At 40.8% G+C, this 27,602-nt stretch overlaps 1 protein-coding gene across 4 annotated transcripts in view; it reads right to left on the reverse strand.

Moving 5' to 3' along the window:
• The window catches only part of CEP112 (centrosomal protein 112), a 171,517-nt gene that overhangs the window by 65,910 nt on the left and 78,005 nt on the right, over window positions 1–27,602 (reverse strand). For all 4 annotated transcript variants that reach the window (XM_037405009.1, XM_037405025.1, XM_037405018.1 and 1 more), the window contains one exon: window positions 24,337–24,519. In XM_037405009.1, coding sequence (XP_037260906.1) covers window positions 24,337–24,519 — 183 coding nt within the window. The remainder of the gene's footprint in view (window positions 1–24,336; window positions 24,520–27,602) is intronic.

The following is a 27,602-nucleotide window of genomic DNA, read 5'->3' on the forward strand; positions in this document are numbered from 1 at the left end:
CACTGCTAGTAAGATGATGTTAAGAGACATCTAATCTCTCCAAAGTGACTGGGAAAAGCTTATATTGGGGATCACAGACACAGTTCTTGTCAATTACTTAAAGTAAGTCTAGTTCTCACAGCCAGATTATTTTTTCCCCATAAACAAAGTCACTGGCAGAAGCAGCTTACAACCGAACAACTTGCTGCATAAGACAACTTGGTGCGACACGGATGTCTTCAAACTGCTAAAGGAAATGTATCCCAAACTTCCCACCACTAAGATCCTGCTATTCCACATGCCAGGTTTAAACAACTATAATTAGACTTAAATGTAGGCACATTAGTACTACTAGGAAAAAAAGCCCAAGATGACATAATTCTCAGTTGTGAAAAATCCATGAAATATAAAACTTTAGAGTAACCGTCTTCTGTTAACAGTTCTGGGGAAAAACAAAAGATGCAATTACAAAAGCTCACTTCTCATGCTTGAGATCGGAACGCACGGTTTCTTTGTAAAATTGAACCCTCTTGCTCAGTATTGGTTTCTTAAATTCTTTTCCTGGCTGCTCAAATCCACATTTGTGAGCCATGCCTATCAAATTGTTTGCATGGTCCAAACAACAACCTGGGTACAAGAGCTGCTGTGAGAAATACACCTTAAACACTCCACCAGGGCAAATCATTCTTGTGCTAAACACAAGGCTTAAACTTAAGAAATAAAGACTTCAAACTATACAACAGGTCCGAAGTTTTATTGCTGCTTGCTGCCTTTATGGATCAAAACGTTATGGTCTTTATTTCATTTGTATAGGTATGAGCAAATAAAACAAAAGAGATCTGTATCTTTTTTACAAGGAAAGCAGAAGCTCGCAGTGTTTCCACAGGATGGCCATGCCATAGCAGCGTGCCCCAAACAAAAGCATTTTGCAAAATGAGTATTAATCCACACACAGGAAAACAAATAGAAAGAAAACGCTAGCTTACAGAGTATCCCAAATGGAACAAAAATACAAATATGCAAACTGCATGGGTTTAGAGATTATATGAATTTATATGGCACCCTTATATGACAATCCCATAGCTGAAGAAACTGCTAGCTGAGATGGTGACTTCTATTTCTGTTTCAAAGGAATAACTTAGAATTCTAACCAAGAATATCTGTGCTGAAATAGTGTCATAAAAAGGGTGGGTCATAAGCCCACAGCAATTTGCCTGTAGGGAAAAAATAGACTTGAAAGAAAAAAAGAAGGTTGCTCACTCACTTTGGCCTATTTAAAATGCCAATAAATGTACTGCAAGTTATTTGGAAGGAAAACATGTGCTCTTAATTTTAAAAAGTAAATTGCATAAGAAAATACAAAGTTGGCAAAACGTTTAAATTAAAATCTGTTGCTGATGTCTGAAACTCTGCAACAGTTACATGCAACAGAGATGAGCAATGGACCAAATGACTACATTCTAATTAAAAAAAAATAAAAATAATATTCCCTTTATTTTTCAGGAGCAACTACTTCAACCCCATGAAGCATTTACTTGGATCACTTTCTAAGGAAGAGGCTGAAGCATGACTGCATCTTTTATACTCACAGCGACGGAATACACGGACTCCACTGTCTCCCTCTCAATGTCTTACACACCAAACCACATCCACCCCATCGCCACATTCAGCTCCAAAGAGTGTCAAAGGCACTTTAAAGTCACATCAACAAGGCAGTGCAGAGCAAAGATCAAATCCACTCTGCACTTATTCCCTGAGGCTCAGATCTAGAGTCATTTAGGTGTTGCTTCAGCAGCTTGTACAGTAAGTGACTAACATCTCCCAGCAGATGAGGCTGCAATAACCCTTCACCACTCTCCGCTGCTGAGCGTACTCCGGCTGCTGAAATAGCGCATCGCTTACAAAGGCCACTGCAGTTCTCAAGTGGATCAGGACAACCCTTCAAATGGGAGTTCCAAAATTCTTCTGCGTTGGGCTAACTTGGCTTCAGCAGAAGATGACTGCGTAGGTCTCAATGTGCCGTGTTGAATTTGGCTTGCACGTAACATTTTAAAAAAATGAACACCACCCCCCAAAACCTCTGAGCAGTTCCACGGACTTAGCTCAGACATGAACTGTCAGGTTAGATGATCACAATGATCCTTTCTAGGATAATAACGGAAAATATCAGCCCGTAACAGCCCTGTTAGAACCACCTTCTGCCTCCACGTGCCAGCACTGTCTCAGCATTTTCTCCACTGGAAGAATATTAAAATCAGCGCCTGCACGCGAACAGTGCGCGATGCGGGACCGTCAGCTGAACCCTCTGAAAGGGAGATTTGTTTGTGTCTTGTTACACTGGCGTGATGTGACAGAGATGGATGAGGTATACGTAACGCTGGTTATTGGGTAGCAGATTATTTTTGAAAGGAGATCAGGCCAGTCAAGGGAAAGGAAGTCTGTAGTAAAAACAAATCTCACTTTGATGATGAAGAATTAAAAGGAAAATAAGGAACAAAGTAGAAACTCCCAGTGATTCAGTGGTGACAATGACTCCCTTTTTACCCACGATCGGTACAACGTCCCAGAAGAGGTGGATGAGGCATACCATCCCAGACACACAGCAACTGGTGGCATACTTATTGTAAAATACCTTAGGAGGGATTATTAATATGAAAGCTAAAGTAGTTTAAACCACCAAAGCTTTAGAAAGCCCTGAGAAACAGATAATACAAGTTTCTCCGACATCATAAAAATAAGCAATGCATCTAACATAAAAGAATGGCAAAAAAGTAAACACGTTATTTGTTTGTAGCCCTAAGCTTAGAAAAAAAGTACAGCTGTAAGACCTTCAAAGATGTGTAATGTTCATTTGTGTTTAAAACAAAATTGGTTTATATTAATCAGTCTTACGATTGCAGTTTCACCAAGTCACAGTAATAGGTCTTACACTTGATTCCATTCTCGTTTTAGGCAACTACCCCCATCTAAAGTTTTGTAATTAACTCGATTATGTCCATTTTAACCAACTATATTGAAAATATTTTTTATATTACAGCAATTTCAATTAATATATGTTAAGAATTTATTGTTCAGTTTCTCTTGTGACTGGTAAAATCAGCAACTTGTCAATATTATGAATGCTTAAAAAGATAGATTTGATTTGCAAAGAAAACTACTGCAAATGTCACGCACATTATCACATGGGTAATGATGTGGCCAAGCACAAATTAACAAGGATAAGTAATAAACAGCTATTTAGCTTTCACAGCACAATCTATTACACTGTCAAGTTTAAATGCCTTTTGGGTAAGAACACACAGGCCCATAAATATGGTAATTAAGGGAGCAGATAAATGAAATGGTGTGAAGTGAAGTGAAAACGAGCAACAGTTCAATGACCAACAGGTTGGTCTCACCTCCTAGGAGCACTGAAGGAATCTTCCAAAAAGCATGGGGCTGTGCAAGCTCTTGAAATCATGGAAGCACAGGAGCCCTGGTAGCACCACCATCATTGTAAGTAGTCTATCAGTAGTTTAGTACTTCCTGGAAACATTAAAGATCAGCAAAGCTAAAACTTCAGTACTCAAAGAGATGCATTTTACTCTATGCTTATACAGTATTTTGTGCATACTTCAATGTTCTCATTCTCGAGGGGAAAAAACTCCGTCCGTAACACTGGTGTCGTTGCACAACTTCCTGACTAGAAGGCATCTTCATCCTATATGTGCCTACACTGCAGTGATGGGGTGAAGTTATTAATGCATTCCTAAATCAAACGTTGGCAGTTTATAAATCAGGCTGTATAATATGACGTTTAGGTATTCTCTTGTAGGGAAGCCGTTACACAAACCAAAGTGGTACTCCCTAACTCGCACAGCATACAAAGAGTGGCAGCTCTCTAGACTCAGATGAATGTTCAGTATCAAAAAAAAAAACTTAGGTAACAGCAGCGCAGATGGCAAACAGTACTAACAGTAAAATGTTTGCTGTTCACCAATGTAAAATCTGAATTCCCGTATTATAGGGCTTATGCAAAGGTGTATCAACTCCATCTCAACACAATCCCAGCTTCTCACCTTTGCAAATGCACCTCTGACATCTCTTTTGAAAATATCCACTAGGACTTGTAAAGTGAGGTGCTGAGCTGCTAACTTACATATTTATTCTATTAATTTTAACAGCATTAAGCTGCTTTTAAGCGTCAAACCTCCTTGGTAAGATTCTTTACTTGGATTTTTTCAACATCGTATATGCTCTGAAAAATAACTCTAACATTTAGGCATCTGATAAAAGTATATTCCTACCAACCTTGCTTATTTTGTACCTACTAGGGTGTTAGTTAGGGCTGGGGGCAGGTTTAACACCACCCTACCTGTACAGTGCTGCTGGAGGCTAAACATCACCCTGTTCTTCACATTCAAACCACGGTCACCTCCCGCCCTCCACCCCAAACTCCTGCACATAACAGAGTCCCAAGAAAAGTCCAGCACCCTTTAAGACTACATTTTACTTCTTAGTAACACGCTTGCTGTATCTTGTCTACTCTTGTTCTACAACTTCAGCATTTTCCTGAACCACCACGGAAGTGTTGACTCATGAAGAACAATAAAGAGAAGTTAGTTACCTTCTGCTTAGCTCTTTTTCATTAATGTTATTGAAAATGAAGAGTGTATCCCTGCAATTCCTATAGAGAAACATGCTTAGGCAACTTTTCCTTTCCATAGGTAATCTAAACCCCAAACTGTTCACTAACTCTGCCAGGTATTTCTGAAGGCTGAAAAGAAATATGTAATAGATGGGTATCAAAACGCCAGTAGGAACAGTGACACTGAAAATACTGGCATCATTTTTGTTTCTACATCTATGACTACATGTGAAAAAGGGGCAGCAAATTTTCGAGACCTGCTGTGACGCGGTATTAAGCAAAACACAAATTTTTATGATTTTTTCCCCAAAAAGGAGCGCGCTGAAACAGATCTGGACTTTTAAAGAAGCCAGTTAGTTGCCTAAATCCCGGTTAATGTAAATGGCACTTAAGCTACAAACTGGGCTTTTTTTTTTTTTTTTTTTTAAAAAAAAAAAAAAGGGGGGGGCGGACAACGACAGTGAGGAAGAAAGAAAATGAGACATCCAGTTGAACAGCTCCACAAAGAGCTTAAAATTAACGGCGCTTACTTTGATTTCTTAATTTACATAAGTGCATTTGATTCCAATTTAGTTAACAGCAGCTAGAAAGCAGAACTTCATATAGGTTGGTTATTGTCACTGCCTTCCTAATAAAGTGATTTTTAGTCAAACCCCTACACGTGTAACTAAACAATACAGTGCGCTGGTGAGTAAAAGGATTACTTCCCAAGTTGAAATTGAGATAAAAGTAAACACATTTTCCATTTAACAGTTGTAAGGCTGGTAAAAGACTTGGCCCTTTTTCCTGGAAGACAGATCCAGAACAGTTTCGTATCACCTGATTTATGGCATTTTCTTTAAAATACATTAGTGAGTCAAAAATTAAAACATCCAGCCTTCGCCTCTCTTTTTATCTGATGAAAGAAATGTTTACATTTGTATTTTTCGTCATATAAACAAAATTATTTGAATAAGACTACTGAGAGTCCTACCCAGAAAGGATCAGGCGGAGGACTCTTTTCCTTCTGTCTTTCTGCTAAGAACTTTAACGGAGATACTCAGCTGAGCACCTAACAATCTACCTAACTGCACTAATGGAACTTACGCATGATGGAGATTAAGAAAAATAATAATCAACCAGTCATAAATACCTGCTTAACACAGTGAACCCCTAAAATAGCTTGTAAAAGCAGAATATAGATGAAATAGAGTGGCTAAAAAAATAAAAATCTCTATCTAATACCAGGTTTGCTGCATCATACAAACCATAACAACCTATCCCTAAATGACGATTGATGAAAATTACACCAGACACGTGTTTAGTTTTCCCTGTTTTCCTTTATGAAAAAATCTAAAGCTTTATTTTCGGTATTTCAAGATGTGAAAGGAAAGTGTTCCTTTTGGATGAAGACTTTCCTGCTGCGGAACACAGCAATGGAGGCTGAGGATCTCTGCAGTGGACTGGGAAGAGCTACCCAGCAGCCTGAGAGTATTTCTGTGTCCAGCATCCCCTAAGTCAAAGCTTTAAAAAACATTTGCATTTAAATTTTGCATGTATTAAATTTAAAAGCATTAACATTTCCTGGACAACATGTAATTCTGATTTAAATGCAGACACGATGTATTACAGATTTAAGGATTACTACAGACATTCATCTCTATGAGGCAGCAAAATTAAACGCATTATCATTCCTAATTTGTCCCCAGAAGAGGTGCAGGCTGTATTGTCTATGAGAAATGTCTCTTCCCTGTCAACTAACGAAAAGCCTTCACTGGAAGTAAAAAAGCTACAACAAACCCAACCCCCCAGAAAAACCCACTCAGAAAAGCATCACACACTTCTCTTTTGGATGCATTTGTTTAAATTACTGCTCGAAGCAAGTGCATCTTTTGAATATTCCAGAAGTTTCACCCCACGCGTCCCATAAGGGGTTTATGTATGGTGACTGTAATGGAAATGGCATTGGCTGCAGAACTTGACAGGACAGACGTAAGACAAGATGCAGATAAAAGCCTAAGTAATAAGCTCTTCACACATAAGATACCTCCCATCTTCAACTTCTGAAGTTACTACTTGTAGAAACGCAAACGTTGGATACTAACTCCTGTCCAGGTGACCTGCCGTGACGCCCCCCAACAGGCGGCTGAGGGACCTGAGGAAGACTCGTGGTTCCCGTTGCTGTCCAAGCTCTGCCCTAACAGTTAATCAAGGTGATAAAGATAAATTTTTTCAAGACTCCAGCGTAATCACACAAAGGCAACTAAGGAACTGAATGCTGTTATTCTCTGGGCCGATGCCTGAAGAGGACTGAAATGCACTAGCCTGTGTGTACTGTTCTGCTCCGCTGAAGAACCTCATACAGCGGGAACCTCTCATTACTGATGTCATCTGCTGTATTGAAGGTGACAGTCTCAAAGCAAGCATGAAGTCCTCATTCTAGGTCTCATGAATGGCGGTACATGTGGGCAGAAATCCTGAAATCCAGCAGCTTCAGAAATAAAAATTGTGTCACTTAGAGGTTTAAAGTTTCTACCTTTACAAAGAGCCTTCATTTCTGTAAGGCAGTAACAGTGGTTGCGGTATTGCTGTTAATCAATAAGTTGTGGGACATTCTTATCAGTACGTTAGCTGCTTACACAAATAAGATGCAAAATTACAGACATGTGCAACTTTTTGACTTTCTCCCTTCTGAAATCAACTTCTAATTGGAAGAAGCATATTCTAGTTGACTATCTTTAGCATCAATCCTTATATCTGGTGGATAAATTTGTCACCTCCATCTGCGGATGAAAATCTTCGAGAAGGAAGTCTTTAGTCTAACCTAGGCATCAGGTCAGAGTCACGGGCATCCGATGACGGTACCTGCTGTCACACACAATAGCTGACACCATTTCTAGTCCCTCTCTCTGCACCTTCATCCTCAAGTGCTGGTTGCACTAATCCCATCATCTCGACAGTGGCTCTTCTGAGCTCAGAGACCTTTTGGACGCATCATGCTCCACAGCTACCAGTTCAGAAAAACAAGATCAATCACAGGATGTTGTGTACAAAATAAATGAAAACTGTGCATAACATTCCTTTTCTTGCAATCGAGAGTATGTTTGGCTCAGTATCTTCCTCTGGCACCTTTACATTGATCTCTATCCTTTTCATCCTTCTCAGTTTGTCCTTGAATTCAGTTGATGCCACTTCGTTTTCTGAATGACAAACAGGCCACTGCATCCTGGGACAGGAATTTCTTCAGATTTATTTATGCAACTGTTTTGAATCTACTGTACTTTGAATAAATATTAATATATAGTTTAAATGTAAACACACAAACTCTATGAAATACCAGCAAAATAAAATAACCCATCAAATAAATCCATTCATACAGGTCCATGTTTATGTTTACTACACATCCTGCCATAAAAATAAAATAAATCCAACCTCAAAATTGCATTAAGAGATGAGGAACAATGCACTACTCCTAAACTGAATACTTTGGCAGGGAACAACAGTTGTGGGAAGGGCTCGAAGGAAAAACTGTTGACTGGAGGCAGAGGACCAAATGGAGCAGGCTCCTTTCTGTACAACAATGAAGCACAGTCTTTTTAAGAGGACATAATTTGCAGACTTTTGAAATTACTGCTTTTACTTTTTTTTTTTTAATTTTACTTTACTTTTCTGGAAAGCATCACTGTTCTGAAGGACATAGTCTTATTATGCATTACTTATTATGTAAAAGAAATCATGCTTGTGTACCACATTTTGACTAACATGAACACAAAGATGAGGAAACTAATAAAAAGATTTTTTTCTTGAATACCACTAGGCGGTATTTTTGACAAATGATGCATTTATTAAGTCAGATATTTCAGTTTGCTCCGTGCATGCCTAACTACCACGTTAATGAAGGCTATTACTGTAAAGGAATAGGAAGGCTGTCGCTGCTAAACCTCCCCGAAACTCAGGCACAGAAAAACCAACATTGCCTTCCATGTAAATGACTCCATTAGAAGCCATTACTGATTAATGCTGCGTACTCGCTCGCAGCCTCTGATGCAAAAGATGCCAAAGATGCCAAAGAAACATTATCACAAGGGTTTGTTTGCACAGCTTCAGAAATGATAGTAATCTACTAAGCATCCAACACAACACTCAGGTAGAGCAGGTAAGAATTAATTGGTATCTTCCCACCCCCCCCACACCACCCCCCAGAATTTCAGATGCTGAAACTGTTTTTCCCTTTATTGAACCAGCTCGGCCTAGACCAGCTTGTCCCGCAGTGACATGTATATTGAATACAAATCAGACAGCATAGCTTTAAATCTGTGTTGCAGCTCTCATTTCCAATTCGAGAACTGTACTATAATCATAAGCTTCTGGTGGATGAAAGGAAATCAGCTCTCTGAATATTAGCTAATGCCACATTTGCAAGTCCTGAAGAGATCTGTGCTGTTTAAAAAAAAAAATAGATCATTTCTCGTGAACCTATATATATGAATCGCTTTGTACTGCTCAACTGATAGAAGCGATGCCTGTGCTGGGATTAAACCCTTTTCATCATAAAACCTCATCTGGTTCGGAGTCCAAGTCCATCAAACCTTTTCCCTTTAAAGTCCCGCCTTTGATTCTACATCAATTTATTCAAACCGCAGCTGGGTGGCTGAAAACGAAAGGACAGCATCATTTAAACCAACCATGTTCCTAACTTGAAAGAAGGGCTATAATTAAAAAAATGGGCATAAAAGAATGGAAATGGGATAATATTTTTTAATGGTAGTTCAAAGGCCGACAGATGTCAGAGCCTTTGAAGATGTCAGTACACTGAGCAAGAAGTTGCCATTAAATAGTTTGCCTGAGAGGTGAAGCAGCTTTTTAATGACTGAAAAAGCCCTTGCAGACACATCCTTGTGTTTTTAATTTGTCAGAGTTTCTGCAGTATTTTCTGATTAATGACACATGATTATAACTGCATAGCATACATATTTTTATACTTTGTTAAATGAATACTTTATTCCACATTCCTTCAGTGCCAGATAAGAACAGGAAAGCTTTACTACAGAGTCCAAAACTATTCAGATTGCTCAAATATTTATGGTAATTCGAGGGGATTGGCCAGATACAGAGCTACTATGTGTTGCTACCTTTTGTTCTTTAACGGTGCTATTACTACTGCCATCACAATGGGCATGCATTAAGCCAGCATGTGACCCAGTAACGTATTGTACCCTTCTAGTGCCCTAAACAATCACAGCTTTCAAAACTCACTGATGAACAAAGTCATCAAATCAAAATAACATTTAGAAAAATTCCTCAAGTGATCCTAAACAATACAAACAATGGCTGCCAATGTATTGTAAACGGAAAAATAACTTTTCTCAGAAAAAACACTCCGTAGTGCTAGGAAACATCATTTTCAGAAGAAAAACACTAATATTTATAAATGCAGATGAAGTCCCCACCTTGGGCTGAGAAGATGCTCCTGCAATATCCTTTGTGCCTCTCTTAACATATGCAATTTTTTCCTGTTTTCACAATGAATGGAAACTGTAGTAGCTCAAACCCCAGGGACAACTTCTTTTGCTCCCAGGAGCAAGCTCTCGATCACTGGATCGTCCCTTGTGAAAGCGTGCCCGCCAAGCTGAGCGGGTCGAGCGCAGGCAGCACCCAGCCCTGGGGAGGGACAGGAACAGCCGGTACTGCATGCCTGGCCCTCTGTCACACCTGAGAGAAGTCATTCACATGACAACACAGTCATTATAAGGGAATCTGATTAACGAACTGTTCTTTCTGCTCTTCCAAATTAGATTCAGCTTGTTAATCGGACCATAAATTGAAATCTGGTGGGGGCTCGGCTAAAACTTAACATCCAGAGAGATTGGAGGTACCTTAGCAGAGCTTCGTGAAATCAGTTGCTGGTCTCCCCAGCACATTTACGTGATTTCATAAGTATGAATATCTGCCTTGTTGCAATCCATATCTGTCAGGAACCTCTCTGTAATAACCATGCTGCCTACCACCACCATCACGAACCTCCTCGAGGGGAGGAAGGTAACTCTTGGATATTCACTGCTGCTCTGTGATGCATCTACAGTTGGAGATGAAGAAAGTGGTGAGCAACAAGTGTCCTGCTATGTTTCCAAAACACTGTATGGTTATCCAACCGCAAAAGCAAGCGCTGGAAATTTTGAAAAGTCTATGGCTGCAGAGAGAAGTGTAGTTCTGAAATATAGTTCTCCCAAAAGTATTTACTGAATGAAAACAGAGCCCTGCTAGGGAAAAACACGCCTATGTTAGGATTCCACTATAAAGAACATGTAGAAGTGGACAACTGTCAGCACAAACAACTGTAAACCCAGTTTCCAGCTAGCCTGCAGCCTTCCTTCTCAGGTTATTCTAGTTACCTTCAAGGATAGTTTTATTTAAGAACACAAAGCCTAACTGACCCTGCATCACTAGAATACTTGACTTTATCATGAATCTCACAGAGACTTGAAACTTCATTCTCTGAATGTTACGTTACACGCTTTTCCCCGCTTTTCCTAGAAAGCAAACGGCAGGTACAAGCAGCTGGGAAGCTGCTTGGCAGGATGGGGCGCAAGTGGCCACAGGGGACGACCCCTACAGCCAAGGTGTGGGCCAGAGAAGCGAGATGAAGAGCTCCCTCCCTCTCCCACCACACCGCAGGAGCTCAGCAGATGCCGGTTACGTGGGGCTCCGGTCAGGAGCGTTGAGACAGGGACACTCGTGGCATGTAATTAAGCGGGGGGGGGGTGGGGGGAGAAGGGGTGAGCTCTGCTCATCTGCTCCCCTCAATGGCTGTTGACGTTGCCATTGTACAGAGACACAGTACTCTCTGTTCATAAAGAGTTATTGTTTTAGCACGATGGTAAAAATAGGAAAATAAAATGGCCAATTTTAAGTGGTTATAATTTAGCTGAAATAAAACTTCAGAGAACAAAGAAAAGGCGCTTCTCTAAGCAATGGGACTTCCTACTGAATTTCAAATTAATTTCACAAACAAAGGAATGTTACCCACAAAAGATGTCTCAGACTTACAAATAAACACTACAAGATTCTTCTAAAATGTGAAATATCAGACACTCGGAAAATAACGTTTGGCTACAGCAAGCCATACGAGCCTGCAGAGCTGAGCCGTTCGGATTCTATCCATTAGAGGGCAATAACACATACACCCGCACACACATCTGCACATCCAAACACACACGCTCCCGCACGCCCACCCCACCCCCCAAGAGGACTTTAGCTGGAAAACTAGCATTTTCTCTCTAATATTACCAGCGGTATATTGACAGCTTGGGTCCTGCTCCATTCCCTCCCCCTGAGCCCCCCAACAACCGGATCCAACAGATCAAAAGTTACAACAAATTATTCTTTAAATTTGCTTTCCTGCAAGGAATTCAATACAATACATCGTTTCAGGTTTGCAGTTAGTTGTTGTTAAACGTAGCTTGAGTAGATTGAACAACTAGCGTTTCTACAAGCAAATGTAAATAGTTAGGAAGGTTCTCTTGCTTTGAACAGACAAAAAACGTTCTTTACGTCATCTCCCACCTAAAGTCAAACACTTTTCTGTTCAGTCACACAAGAAACCTGCGATAACGGCGGCCGCTGCGGCCATGGCAAGTATCCAATATACTTTAGGTGTCTCTTAATGCTACAGACAGATCACGCAAAGGCATTTTTATGGTGCCATTAGCAGAGCCACTTGAGGGGAGCAGCTCACGTGCTGTGTCTCCTGCTTTCCTGCTCAAACCATGGCAACCTACTGATAAACTTCACTGTTTATGAAGGTCCTCACCCTTCTGCTGGCTGCACCCACTTCTCACATCCTATGAGCACATTTATGTTACCAGCTTACTGGGACAGGAACTGTCTGTTATTATCTATTTTCACTAACACAAAGTAGACTCAGACCCCTGAGAGGATTCCAGCAATACAATTAATTACCATCAGCCCCTAAACTACTGCTTGTCAACATCTTATTAGTTACAGAATTGCTGGAGTTTACAGTAACACACAGGCAGCTCTATCAGTCACATAATGACCAGTATCTCCTATGAGCATCCAGACTACACTGATTTGTGTTTGGGTTTTTTTGGTTTTGTTTTTTGTTTGGTTTGGGAGGGGGGGGTGGGGTGTTTTTTTCTTGGTTTTTTTTGTTTTGTTGGGTTTTGGTGTTTTTTTTTTTTCTTTTTGTAATGATCAATTTGTATTTCATTGGAAACAGTAATTCAGGTAATGATTTCTGAACTAACAGCTAGTTGTTTCCAATGGCTTTTGAATAAATATTGCTTTTATATTATACTAGAGGTTTAATTGAAGATCTGACTTCAAACTTACAAGGTCTAAGACGTAGAATTACGCTCTGGTCACGTGTACCACCCCAGACAGCACACATGAGCCCTTGAGAGGGGCAGGCACCTCGAACTCAGAAATCCCTAATGACACCAAGTGCAGCAGCAGAGCATGCAGCTAGTTTCAAATATTCCAGCATACTCTGTGTTTGCACTGGCTGTCTTTCCAAAAATCACTTTCCTCTCTATTTCTCTTTTCTCAATTCATTTTACAGATGCCAATACAGCAGAAAGCACAGACTACAAAAGAATCCAAGCTGTCAGAGACAACTTTAGAAGAATTGTATCACCTGTGCAAAAGACCGAGTTCACTCTTCATGGGATTTTCAGATCTGTTTCAAGTAAAAACACTGTGTAAGGGGTTTTTGTCTTTTTTTTTTTTTTTAAAGTACATCAGTGTTGTTTTTATGAACTCTGAAGAACAACTTTAAACCCTGAAAATGGAATATTCACCATCAGGACAATATTTTAGTGGCCAAACAAACTTTTCTTACTTGCAATATTTCAGGAAGACTTCCATAAATGTGAATACAAATTACTATGAGATATGTAATTACAGTTTGAAATATATTGTTTTCTCCATTAAACAGAAATCTACAGCATTCTTGACATCGATACCTGTCATTTTGTCATGATAAACACTCAGGTATTAAGTACCTTCCACATCATGCACCCAGGCATGATTCCAATTAGTGCTGAATAGAAGACAAAATGTCAGCCTAATAAGCTTCAATTTGCAAAGTCTTTGAACATTTGATGATATCATCACTTTGCCAATCATTTCTTGTACTTTGGCTTCTTTTTCTCCACGTCGCCTTCCCTGTCAAAAGGAAGTCTTTCAAATCTACAGAAACAGAAGACGTGAACAACATCAGTCATTGGTCTGACTGAGCTAAAAGATCCAAAAATGACTCCCCGATACATCAACAGGGAACTATGATGTGCACAATATTCCCTCAAAGCTAATCTGCTGCCAACATGTAGAGTAATTGGGGGGAAAAAAGTCTACTTTAAAGTCATACTGTGAAAAATATTTTCTCGCATGAAATCAACACTAAAGAGCTTAAATCACTGTCAAGAGTCTGTGCCACTCCTTCGAAATGAAGAAACAGTATTTGTTAAAGTAATATGACAGTCATTTCTTCAAAGGTGACTGGACCAAAGAACAGCTCTGCTGTCTGACTTCATATTGAAAATATTCACCACATTTTAAAATAATGTATTTTCTAATTTGTTCCTGAAATAAACAAACAAAACCCAACAACAACAAAAGGTTTCCAAGAAGAAAAATTGCAAAAAGAAAGCACATACACTTCTGTAAGACTGAACACACAAGGCTAGCACAGGTCCAAAGCCTATAGCTGAGGACACAGGACACTTTCTCTGCCTGGAATTTCCCCAAAGGCAGAACCTAAAATCCCTGCCCTTACGCGGACGGCAGGAGAACAGCCTGGGAGATGGCACACCAGGATGGGAAGCGTGGAGCAACCCCAGCAACTACTGGGGCCCTCCAAGGCTCTGCCAGGGCAGCTGGGGCTGAGCACCATTCTGGATGGGCAGCGGTGGTCCCTCCTGAGCTGCCTCCTGGGAGGAGCTAGGTCACAGCGGGGCTGAGCGGAGCAGACGAGCAGTGACCAACAGGTTCCACCACCCGGCTCCAAGAGGATTGCTCGCCCTGCGCCGAGCTGCCCCGTTTCTTCGGTTGGCAGAGCCCGGGCAGGACCCCGCCGGCGGCACATGTTTGTTCCTGCTCAGAACCGGCAGAAGATGAAGCCCCAGCCTGCAGCACGCATGGCAGGGTGCGCCGAGCGTCGGTGCTTTGGTAGGAAAGGGGGTTGAGCAGATTGGAAGGAGTGGATGTGAAACTGCCTCCTGGAGCTGAAACAAGGGGAGGGGGTTGGGAGCACACGCCGAGCGCGGCCCCAGCGTGAGGAGTGGTGCTGAGAGTGTGCAGAGTGCTTGGCTGCCCCAGCTGATGGGTTAGCAAATTCCTAACAGCTGAGGCAGAAAAGGAGACTTCGAAGAGTTGCTACAGACACCAGGCTCGGGCCAGCGGGCAAACAGCTGCAGAGATGTTTAACAGTAGCCAGCCTGGCGTCTGTGCCAGTAACATCATCTTCAGACCCGCAGGTAACCCATCATGGGGGTTTGGGGCTTTTTTGCCCCCCTCATAGCTCCTGTCCATGAAATAGAAGGGAAGCAGGGAAGCCTTCCCCTTCGCTTCCCGACTAAAGCAATAACGGAGGAATCAGCAGATGGGTGGCAGGGCACCCAGGACAGTGCAGCATGCCAGAAGCATCTCAGCTGCAATTTGTTACTGGTTTTCCACTTGAAGGTTTCTCTATAAGACTTTAATGTGGGAGCGTGTGGAGCTTTATGGATCATCTCATATTTCTCAACTGACATATCTTCAGCCAAAGTATGTCAGCTACAGGAGAGGGCAAGGCTTTTCACTGGCTTTGTGATTTCTTCTTCCCCCGTCATAAACCACATAAAAGAAAAATACAAATAAATCAGCTCTCCAAAATTGCTATTTATTACCTCATCATGAAACCGTCTACTGGACCCTGCAGTGGTATTGAGTAATATCATTACTTAAACCATAAAGAGGTTGTATTTATTACTCAAAATTGAGAAAATTAGCATCCATATGGATCTTATTGTTTTAAGACCAGTAATGCTGCCAAAACAAGTGGTGTTAACATTCCAAACTGCAGATTGTCATAGTTTCTCATCTAGTGTTTCATTCTTTCATTTGGTATTTATAATACCTTTGAATTGAGGAACTGAATGGATCATAAAATCTCTCCTATCAGATAAATCATTTAACAGCTAGACTACTGTTCAAAACTTGATTTATGGTGGCAGTGAGTGAATGGAATTAACATCTGCTGACCTAAGGAAGAAAGACTAAATTGATTTTGGATAATCTTTCTCTAGAAAAGGGACGAGAGAAAAGCACACTAAAAAATTTTAACTACTTCACTTGCAATGCATAGCACCTGAGAAGGTAGTCACAGACAGGATAGACCCTAAACGCCATTGCAGGAAAAACGATGGAGTGAAACTCCATGAAACTAATTTCCTGACACATGAGGAATAAAAAAGTCACTGGGAACAGCCAACCTGGATATACCAAGGGCAAATCACACCTGACCAAACCAATCATCTTCTACAGTGAAATGACCAACTCTGGAAAGGGCAGAACCGTCAATGTCTTTTATCTTGACTTCAGCAAGGCTTTTCGTACAGGCTTTTATGGCATCGGTAACAGTCAAACCCAGGAGACGCAGACCGGCTGGGTGTACTGCAGCGTGAGTGGAGCACTCATGGGGTTTGAAGAGTAGGAGTCCACAGGCGATCAGCTACAAGTGGCATTTCTCAAAGTTCAAGTAGGGCTGATACAGCTTAACATCTTCACTGACGACCTGGATGACAGAACACAAAGAAGCCCATGCAATACTGTGGATGGCATCTTTTGGGGAAAGCTGTCAGTGTGCTGGAGAGCAGGGTTGCGTTTCACAGGGACCTCAAACTCTGCAAGCAGGAGGAATGGGCCGCTGGGACCTTCGGGAAGTTCACCAAATGAGTTTATTCAGCCTGGAGAACGGCAGGCTAAGGAGAAATCTAATTGCTGTCTTCAACTGAGTGTAAGGAATTGTAGAGAAGGCAGAGGCAGACTCTTCTTGAAGGTGGCAGTGAAAGGATAAGAAGCTACAGATCCAAATTTTAACACTGGATATTCCAACTGGATATAAAGGAAAGGAAATTTCACAATGGATTAGGAAAGCGCTGGAAGAGATTGCTCAGGGAGGTTGTGAAATCCCCATCAGTGCAGACTTTCAAAACTCAGTTGGACTTGGCCCTGAACATGGTGTAATTTTGAAGTTAGACCTGCTTTGAGCAAGAGGTTGGACACAATGACCTCCAGAGGTCCTTCCAATCCACATTATTCTATGATGCTGTGAAAACACTTCAATATGAATCCTGATCTCCCATCAGAGGATGTTCCTTCAGCCATTCAGTGGAATGTTTGAAGTAGGCATCACTGCCGTTTTCCAAATTGCTGTACTCATTCCATGGACTAAGAGAAGTTCGCTTCCTTCTATCCAACAGCTCTCGCAAGCAAATTATAAGATAACACTAAAGAAACACTTTTAAAAGAGCTAAAAAAACATTAATAAAGAACTTTGTGAGTAAGCATCCTCTTCTCAGTACAGCAGATATTTACCAAACCAGATTAGTTTTAATATTCAAAACAATCTAATATCACAGAAACTACATTCAGAAGAGAAGATTTAGATTCTTACAACTGAAAGTCATTTCAATAAGCAACTTCAGAGTCTGGCCTTGCCATACACTGAGCTTCACACAGAAGGCGCATGCTCCTTTCTGTTCAAAATCAAGAGCTTACATTGTTAAGTCGACCATTTCTGCAGAGTCAGGAGGTCTCAACTTCTGCACAGTATTTTCTCCTCTCTGCTTAGAAATTACATTACACCATCTCAAATGCTGCAGTTTCTATCACCTGCTTTGTGTTTAATCATGTACTTGATAATTTCTGACTTCAGTATTTCTTTACATAACTTTAATTTTAAATATAATTCCACACCATGTATAGATTATTGTCTCTTAGTGTTAATCATTCCTTGCAACCATCACACACAAACCCTGTATGCAAAGCCACACCTAGTTTGTGTGTTAAAAACTGGCATAAAGACCTTCTGTTCTGCTGATGAGCAAGACTGATCTCATCTTTTGTCAGAGCAATTATTCTATAATTATTAACGTCTATACAGGAAATAATCACTTTTTCCTAAACAAGGAGCATGGGTATAAAATAAAAATTACTGCCATAAGATATACATCCTGCCCTTACACAAGTGAAATTACATACTCCCCTTTTTCAGCTGCCAATATTTAAAATTAAAACTAAAAAGAATATAAAATAATGATTACAAGGTAATGATAACTACCATGCATACTCAATTTCATATTATCTAAACAGAAAGTCCATTTTGCTGAGAACTCCATCTCAGAATCAGAGTTCATATTATATGATGGGCTAGTTTCTATGGCAACTACTTTCTCCTTTACATACACTGTAGACAGCACAAAATGTCAGTTTTCTCCTAAGCTAACTTAACATTTTTAATCAGAAAATGACAATTTATGCACCAATATGTGTGGCTTCCAAAAACATCTTTAGTAAGTATTTCAGATGCTAAAGAGCCTGAAGTATAAAAGGACAGAGTAGCAAGTACAGTCGCATCTTCTGCAATAAATTCCTCTCCATCTAATTTCAGTCCTATCGTAAAAAGCCAGAGTCAAGGAAAAATATGGAAGAGATCATAGATGATCACCCACTACAGCACGAGAACACTTTGATGGTTCCATTAAGCGAGGAAGTGGCAGATGTTTATAGCGTGTTCAACAGCCTTTTGAAAGGCATCTCAAACAGAAGCAGCAGCTTAGAAGTGGGAAGCAGAAGCAGAGAGCTTGACACAAAACAACTAACGTGGCAAGGTGGCTTCATCCGAGCAGGGACGGGGAAGGTGCACGGGGGGCCCAGACCCTCACCCTGATGGGGGGAACCCTGAGCCTGAGCTGCGTGCTTCAGTTTTAGAGCAAAGGCTCATTGCTTCCTCTAATCTCGACGATTACGTGTACGCTGCAGCCCAAATTCTTCCCGCAGCCCCTCTACACTGACTCAAGTACAGCGGAAAAGAGCGGTGTTGATTACCCAAGCCCAGTTTGGGACAGTATTTGAGTATTTCCCCGGGAAACTGGTGCCTTTGCCCATTTCATGGAACTCTCAGCTTCGCAGCAATACTACTAGTTAGAGCCCAGCGTGAATGGCTCTTTAGGACCCATCATCAGATCCTGGATTTTAGTAGATATTCCCCATCAATGGGATCCACGCCACCCCTGAGTCAGCAGACTATGAATAACCACCAAGGAAAACCACACAAGTGCTGCAACAAATATTTGGTACTTTAAATATTTCACATCAACAGTCATGTTCATTATCCTGGGTTGATTGGTGGTAAATTAAAGACACTGCAATATAGCCAAAAGCTTTTGTTTAGGAAAGGCTAAAAGGGAACGGCTGGCTGTCTACAGAAGCTTGACTGTCAGGCCAACAGCTGCTCTCCAAGTAAAATGTAACAAACATATTTAGATTGCAACTCCATGATTTAGATTGTCTGCAGAGAAAGCCTGCATAGCAAACAATGCATTTCCTCTCCTGCCAAAGACATCTTCTATTAAGAAAAGAAAAAAAAAGTCAAAGAAAAAAAAACGAGTCGTAGAATTTATTAACTCAAAATTGAATTCGAAAGCAATTTCAGTAGCACCATCAACATCTGAACGTTTCACGGGCTACACCTATCTGTACCCTTCAGACACAATTGCTTCCACTCATACTGGAAGAATAACCCTGTGGAAGCTAGCATTTGGAAATATTAGAACAATTAAATGAAACAGAAGAGTTGATCAGTGATTGATCTGTACGGTAACAACAGGCTCTTTCAGATCAAAATTTAAGAAAGTCTCCTATTGTGAAACAAATGCTCCTGAAATCCTTCTGTATAGTATGGTACTAAAAAGTTACTGCTCCAGCAATATTTACACACGGACAGAAATTGTGCGTGCGTTGGGGTGCTCAGTCATCATCAAAGAAGTATATAGTATTTCTATTAATTTTTTCTGTATTTTCTCTTGTCAACAGTTGGTAAAGCTCTCTGTCAGACAAACACATCAGCACAGTACCACTTCAGCCTGACTATGTATAGGGAGGCAAGATAAATCTCTTCTGTCCACCTGCTTTGTTGGTACAGTAGTTATCTATACAGAACCATAAACATATACCAAGGACTCGCTGGAATGAAAATAACAATCATTACTGGTTTGGCTTGGTTTTTTTGGTGTTTTTTTTCTTTATCGTTAACAGGCTTGACCAGTTCAGAATTAATTCTGTCAAAACCAGGTGCAAAGCAACAGCTGCAGAAACATCACTGTTTACAAGTGCAAAGGACGTTTTCCAAAAGGGGAAGACTGAAAGAAGTGAAAGGATGCTCCATGCATTGGGCACCAAGGAAGGAGCCACTGGTTTCTGAGAAGGTAAAGCAAACTGGGATGGTAAAGGCTAAGTGGGTTACGGAAAATACAAAAAGCAAGATGGGAAAAACGAAATGGATACTTCAGCCACAGAAAAATACCTTGTTAACTTTTCTCACCATCTCCAGCCTGCTTTTTTCTCTTTTTCTTTTTTTTTCTTTTTTTTCCCCTAACAACCTCTATTAGTGTGTGCATCTGCATGCCTGCAGAACTGCTGGAGGTTTTCCTTTACCAACCAATAACGGTTTATCGAGAGCCCTAAGGCACCCCAAACACCAGTGATCTTCTCTCAAAGCAGCCTCATTTCTGAGAGCATAAACATAATATTTTAAAATTAAACACCGTGACTTCCGTGACACATCCTGGCAAAACGTGCTTCAGCGTCCAAGCTACTCTTGACCCAATTATGAATGGATGAAAACAGTGGACTTGCCAATTACCTCCCAACAGAACCTAGAAATGGAATTCAGTTTCCTCACGGAAACTCCCCCCCCCCCCCACCCGCTTTAGTGCAAAGCGCTATATTTGAAGTTACAGGGGTACGATTTTTATTTCTTCTTGCCCAAAGGTCAATGGTCAAAGAACAAGCACGAAAATGATCCAGCTCTGTACAGCAGCTGGAACACGATCATCTTTGAGCTGGTTGAGGGCACGTGTCAGATGCTGGGGAGAGAATGACATTCACAAGATAAAGGGAAAATATAAGGGCACAACTGGCACCGCAGCCCATCTGGCACCAGTTATTCCTACCCTTGCTATCTTATTTCACAGAAGCAAACTAGATGTATTATTCTCTGTGATCAGAAGTCCTGCTTTAGAAAAACCGCCGATTCAGTAGCAAGGCTGCTTTTATTAAAACAAAAGGAAGACCTCTATCAGCCCAGAAGTTCCCTGTTTTGGGAACTACTGTATAAACCAAAATGATTTAGGACAGCGGGGAACAAATAACCAACCAAAATGTAGCTTAAAAATGCTCCTAAAGAAAATCCAGATAACATAAAAAACCCTAAATTAAATAGAAATAGCGATTCAAAACTACCCTTTTAAGAAAATATCCTGTATTATTAGCTACTTTTTAAAGAATAACAATATTATGGCAGTTCATAGAAAACCTATAGGATATAAGAGACTACAAGAACACAGCATGGTATAAAAGCCTTTGTACTGCTTTGACTTTTATTGACCTACATGTCAATTTACTCCTCCCCAAGCATTACAACCCTAGGTGAAAAAATCAAAGCAAGCCTCCTAGAAATGGATAAATCCAAGAACTAAAGTGGAATGCAATTGTTATCCAGAAATTCATCAGCAATAGAAAAGGTGATCCACTTAATTCAAGTTCCTTCCCTTAAAATATATTAAGCTTTTATTTCAAGGAAGCAGTAACATTGTTTTATATTTGATTAAAATCTGGCAATGCACTGAAATCTTAATTTGTATACTTTAGTTCCGATTAAAGCATTAATAAATTTATTCCTACCTGAATAAAATCTAACCGTTTTGTATACTATCTTTCACAGTAGCTGAAGACCTACGTGAAAGTAGAGACCTTGGCTATACAATAAAAAATTAATCTTTTCAATAACAGTATAAGAAATTGTTCTGCAGTACTCAAGTCACAGCCGTCTTTAGCAATACAGTAAGAAATATGGATAAACATTTGTTACTCTTTCATATGGAAAAGGATTTAAGAAAGAAAAACAGTCAATACCTTTAATAACGGTGCTTTTACATCATTCACCAAACACTGAACAGACAGGTCCTTCAAACCAAGCTACTTGTAGGTGATTAATAATAATTATTTAAATTTTTTTGAAATAGCCAGAAAATCTACATTTCATTTAGCGAAGCAAAATGGCCTCTTCTCCTGTTTCATCGCACCTTCACTGTAATATAAAGCAGTCCTAAAAATTACTGACAAACGTGGTTCAATTTTAACAGATTCTTAAAAAGCTATGTCTACATAAACTCATTAAATCACTGTGGTATCTTTGTTAAGAGACTGCCAAATGTTTCATAAAGCACATCAGCCATTAGTCACGTTAGATGTCCAAAACACGCATTTTCGTAAACATATGCAAAAATTAAAAAATGTATTAAAAATATGTGCCATAATTCCATAAGAAACACCTGTATTGTCTGTTGAGCTCACTGCAAAGACAAAAGTGAATTCTAACACAAAGACCAGAGGAAGGACAGAAAAACAATTTATTTTCAAAAGATGGAAAAAATATGCGTCCTTGAAAGCTGATAGATTCTTATTAGAATTTAAATAAACAACGGCTCTTCTAGTCAAAGGCAACTGCATTTTCTTCCCTGATTTACATGTCATTCTCATGGCAGCAATGCTCAAATGACTGTACAGGGATATCCAAACTACAAAGAAAAGCTCTGTAAAAAGGCCAAAGTTTTTGCTATTCAGGCTGTTCAGATTTTCCTAGTAGCTGCGATAATTTCCAGCTTTCTACATAGCACCTGTAGTAGCATTATATATCCTATTGTAAACAGAAAGCACAACCAAAGCTTTGGGCTCCAATCTTCCCCAGAAACGACCCACAACAGAACGAAAGAGCGAGAGATACTTAAAAGGCATCTCCAGGTTCTCTGAATTTGCTTAGGATGGTGCCCCTCTACCTTTGCATTCAGCGTCACACAGAGCAATACACTAACTGCAATGAATGCTGGCGGGTGGACAGAGTAATTCTGTTTAATTCTAAACCTCTTTTTTTAACCTGAGTGCTCCAGCTCTGCCTTTGTACACAAACACACCACCAGGAATGCAGGTGAGAGGACGATCCAACTTTGAAAAAGGCACTCGCAAAGTGCTATGAAGTTAAGATGCATCTGTCTTGGGCCAAAGAAAAAAAGATAAACCCCAATCCCTTTAACAATTTCAGTCTTTGTTCACTTTTACAATAAAGTGGAAATCAAGGGCAAGGTTTAATTTTTCAGAAGCCACCTGAATATCCTCTTCCCAAGCGTTCTCACAAAAGTATCTCTCATTTTCCTTGGAAAACCATAATGGTGGGAATGGAGAAATAAGTCCTGGCTCTGCAATACATCCCTCATCCTCCCCCAACAAGCCATTTGTTTTCCAACGGAATTACTTAAGCCAGATTTCGACTGAGTCCGAGTTGTGTAAAATAAATAAATAAATAAACAAACCCCTAAATATTCAGTTTGACTTAGCTACATTAAAGCTGCCAGTAAAAGACACAGCCTACTAGTCTACACGAAAGTAAAGTGAAAATGCCTCAGTCTTACACCTCATAGGGAAGGCGGTGGTGCGCGGAAAACATGTCATTAAAGATGCCTTACCAAAATGTCCAGTTTTGGTATAAAATAATCCATGCATGATAAGCAATTCTAATGCTGATTAGTAAAGATTATTTTCTGAATACTCTTTAAACCACAAAAGCACCTTAATTTTTTTAAACATTGCCATTGCAGGCCTTTTTAATATAGGCTCTTAGGAAAATATACCATGCCATCCTCACAAAATACATTGAAAAAAATGCAATAAGATGTTTTTTGAACTGAAAACTCATAAAGATCGTTTTCCATGCTGACAGTGTGCATTTCATCCAGAAGTTTGAAGAGTCAAATGCTACCCCAGCTGGGGGTTATTCTGCCAAATGGCTTCCAACAGTGACCACAGAGATGGAGGATGGGAGGGGTGTGTGTAGGAAAATAAAACGTGATGGTAAGCAACCCCAAACCCACATCATCTTATCAAATATCTGACATACGTTGCCAGACACACAATGCAAATCTAGAATACAAAACTGAAACAAAAAGACATGAACAAAATGAAATAAAGCCATTTGTGAGTTACCTGCAGGGATTTGAAACAAAAAAGAGCATACGAATGAAGCAGATATAATTCATATGGATTTGCCCAGGAAGGAGAAAAGGAGGGGTGAGTGTGAGGGCTGGGGGGGGGAGAAGAACAGATACCTTTTTTTCTTAAACAAATCCATCATGAAAGAAAATGAGACAAGATTATAAATAGGCCGAGTTATAGCGCACCATGGAATTTTTAATCTGGCTACCTGTGGTTTTTGCAGTTAAAGCCCTATTCAGCAGTGGGAAGGGAGGGGGGAAAGCGGAAAAAAAAAAAGAAAAAAGAAAAACGAAATCACGTTTATGTGCCAGTTTCGCAAATGCTCACACAGCGTGCATCACCAACAATGCTGGCAAACAGGAAACACTAATTACTAGCATTTTCTAATAAGCATACGCCTTTCAAACATTATTGATCATTACCTGTGTGTCTCGTTTCCTGCATTCTTGAGTTTTACTCTCATGCTCTGCCATGGCAGCGCAAAGCTGTTTTTCCAGTTTCTCGATTTCCCGTCCATGGTCTCGGACCAGGCAGTCCTTCTCTGCGTTGTGCTGCTGGAATAGGTGCGTCTTCTCCTGTTCATGCTCCAGCTTCAGCTCCACTATCTGATTGGACAGTGAGGAGTACAGTTCATCAATAGAACATCCTTGTCGTCATGACAACTCGTCTACAGCTTAATTTTCCCCTTAATTTCATCAAGTTGGCAATTTTATTTTTACGTCACTATTACCTCACCTTTTAAAAAGCCACCGCTAGTGTGACAGAATTCCTCCAGACAATTCCAACAATGGAGACAACTGAGCAAATCCAGCGCATCCTTAACCAATTTGTTGGTACAAATGTCGGAGCGTACAAAAAAAAAAAAAAATTTGCATTGTCGCATCCTGTGTACGGTCCCCCCGTACCCTGCTGCTCCTCACCAGCAGGGCTGAGGATGCTAAATGGTTAATAGGCAGCCTGCTCTCCCCTTCGTAAGTACACACACACGACCCCCCCACCCTAGCAATTAAGTCTTTTAAAGATTTCTTTATGATTTCCGAAGCGAACGCTCTTCCTTCGATATTCTTCAACGCTGCCTTACATACAGTTGTCTTTTTTTTTTGTTAATAAAAAAAGAAAGAAAATTATAAAAAACAAAGCTCCATTATCCCGTTGTCAGCTACGCTACCCCAACATAAACAGATGTATGTGTTCCAGAAGGGCACCTGCTGTGCTGCAAGCTTGCACCATGATTTCATAAGAAGCCCTCTATTCTCAGGATCCTTTCCCAGTCTGCACCACACTGGATGCTGTGACCTTGGCCAGTCTTAGCCTCTCCCTGCTAGCCTGAATGGCAGCCTGAGACCGAGGGCCTGGTTGCCGCAGCTTTGATACTAATCCTCCCCGCCTGCGCACAATGGCACCCTACCTGGCCTGCACACTGGAGCAGCCAGGCTGCCTTTGAAGCAGGTGATGAATAGGGACGGCAGGAAGCCGCTTCCCCACTGAACTCCGGGCCACACAGCTGCTAAGAACAGTCACTTGGATTTTTCTTCAGTTTTGGTGGATTTCGGAGAAGGAGGGGAGGGGGGGAAGGAGAAGAAGAAGAAGGGAAAAAAATGCTCTTATGAATATGGTGGGTAATTTTCAGCATGAGAAAAAAAAAAGCCAACGGGAGGAGCCGGCTGTGTGTGCGCTGAGAGCACCCGGCACCTTATCTTAAAGCTGTAGCAGTCTATTCTGGAATGATATTAGCTGTTCGTGTGGCTTTGGGGCTTAAAATTTAAAGCAAAGTTCAAGAAAAGAAAAAAAAACCAAAAATATAAGGAAGGAAGGAAAAAAAAAAAAAAAAAGGCGTTTTCTCAAACTACAGATCAGTGTATTCCGAGTTGACTAGCAAACATGCACTGCAGCCAGGAGCATCCTTCCGAAAACGGAACAAGTAGAACAGATGCAATATTCTACGGTTTAACGTATCTACATTATTTAATAATACTAAAGAGCTCATTAGCAGACATCTGACATCCCAGAAGGCGTTACCCCCCAGGAGGCAGACATTATCTCTACTGGGCCTGGGATCCTCACGCAAAGTTCTCCGAGTCAGGGTTCTGCCCATGGTTTGCGTACAAGGCAGTGTCCTCAGTGTGCCTAACTGAAGGAATTCTTGCTCCCCAAAATAACTGTAAAGGCTTTCCCTGAGTTATGGGAAAACATGTTGAGCAGTTTTTCATCAATCAGACCTGATTAAAAAGAAATCTCAACAAGAGAGGTCTTTTTACTCAAACGTTTTCTTTTCCCGGTTACTGGATTTTCAGCTGGTTGTGCCAGGTAAGATCTGGGGTAACACGGTTTGTGGTGGGGATCTGCAGTTCTTCAGGTTTTCATTTCCTTGACTGCAGCCAAGGCAGGGGGCACGGGACAGATCCTGCTTCAGCAGCCAGTTACACATACACATCCACGCCACCAGCTCACCCAACCAAAGCAGTGACAGCTTCATTTAGTAATCTCTTCACTCACAACGTTTATGTGATAGAAACAACTTTTTTGAATGTAAGAGGTGGAAAGAGCTGAAAGGGAGGGGTCTGTACGCAGGAGGGGTGCCCCCTCAGACCGCTACCTGGGGAGAGAAAGGACGGCAGCGTGAGGGGAGGTGTTTTATAAAAGCCAAATTCACTGAAGGACAAAAAAACCCTCACCACTTAAAGCAAAGTATTCCCCACAACGGTTCAGTTTTGCTTTTTAGAGGTTTCTGGCAGGGAGCAGAGGTGAAGAGCCAGGAGAGGAGAGAAAGGATGGGGACCCCTGCATTTTCTTCCCTCAAGTTCAAAGGCCTAGAAGGCCCACCTTTGCTGATGAATGCTAACGAGCACTCCACCTTCGTAACCAACAAAACATGCTCTCCTGTCGAACAACGTGAAGTCACGGAGCAGCCATCTGACAGCACTGGTGAAGCTCCCCGAGCCCCCTGTTCTCCCCACAACGGCTGCCAAGCGCTACGGCTTCTCTGCCACTCCTGCCTCTCTCATTCTTGTATCGTTATTGGGTATTTTTAAAAGGAAAAAAAAATTATGTATACCAACAAACAGAAAAAAAACCCCGTGCTGTTTCTCAGCAACAACAGGGCTTCTTCATCACAGGGAGCTGCGTGAAAATTGTATTATTTCTTCACAAATCAGTATGGATTCTGTCTCCTCTTTGAGGTAAAGAGTGCCTTTTATGAATGATATAACGAAACCTCCCCCTTTAAAAACTGTATCGTGTGGAGATCTTTCTTCACCTACCCCTAGATGCTCAGCACTTCATCAGATTACATTAAAACGTCTGCTCAAATCCAGTATGTAAGTGCCCAGAAGACAGACAGGTTTAGGTGCCATACATTTCAGACAGACAAGCAACATGATATTCACAACGGGAATTAGAGGCAACGCTGAAAAGAAACATTCACTAAATAATAGTGTGCACCCTATTACCATAATCAGATTGTATTCATTGTGGCTTAGATGTTTCCTCATCTTGCCCTCCCAAAGATGAAAATCTCTTATTCTCTTCTCTGCACATCTGCTCCCATCTCCAGCCGTGGCCCGGACACTACGCCAAGCGGGACAGCCCGACCCATATAGCTGTTCTTACTGTGAAACACTGCTATTACCAAGACAACTATTTTTAAAATTATGATCACCTCTTACACAAATTTTTAATTAAAACCCTG

The sequence above is a fragment of the Falco rusticolus genome, chromosome 1, assembly GCF_015220075.1.
Source record: "Falco rusticolus isolate bFalRus1 chromosome 1, bFalRus1.pri, whole genome shotgun sequence".
In the NCBI taxonomy this organism is placed as follows: domain Eukaryota; kingdom Metazoa; phylum Chordata; class Aves; order Falconiformes; family Falconidae; genus Falco; species Falco rusticolus.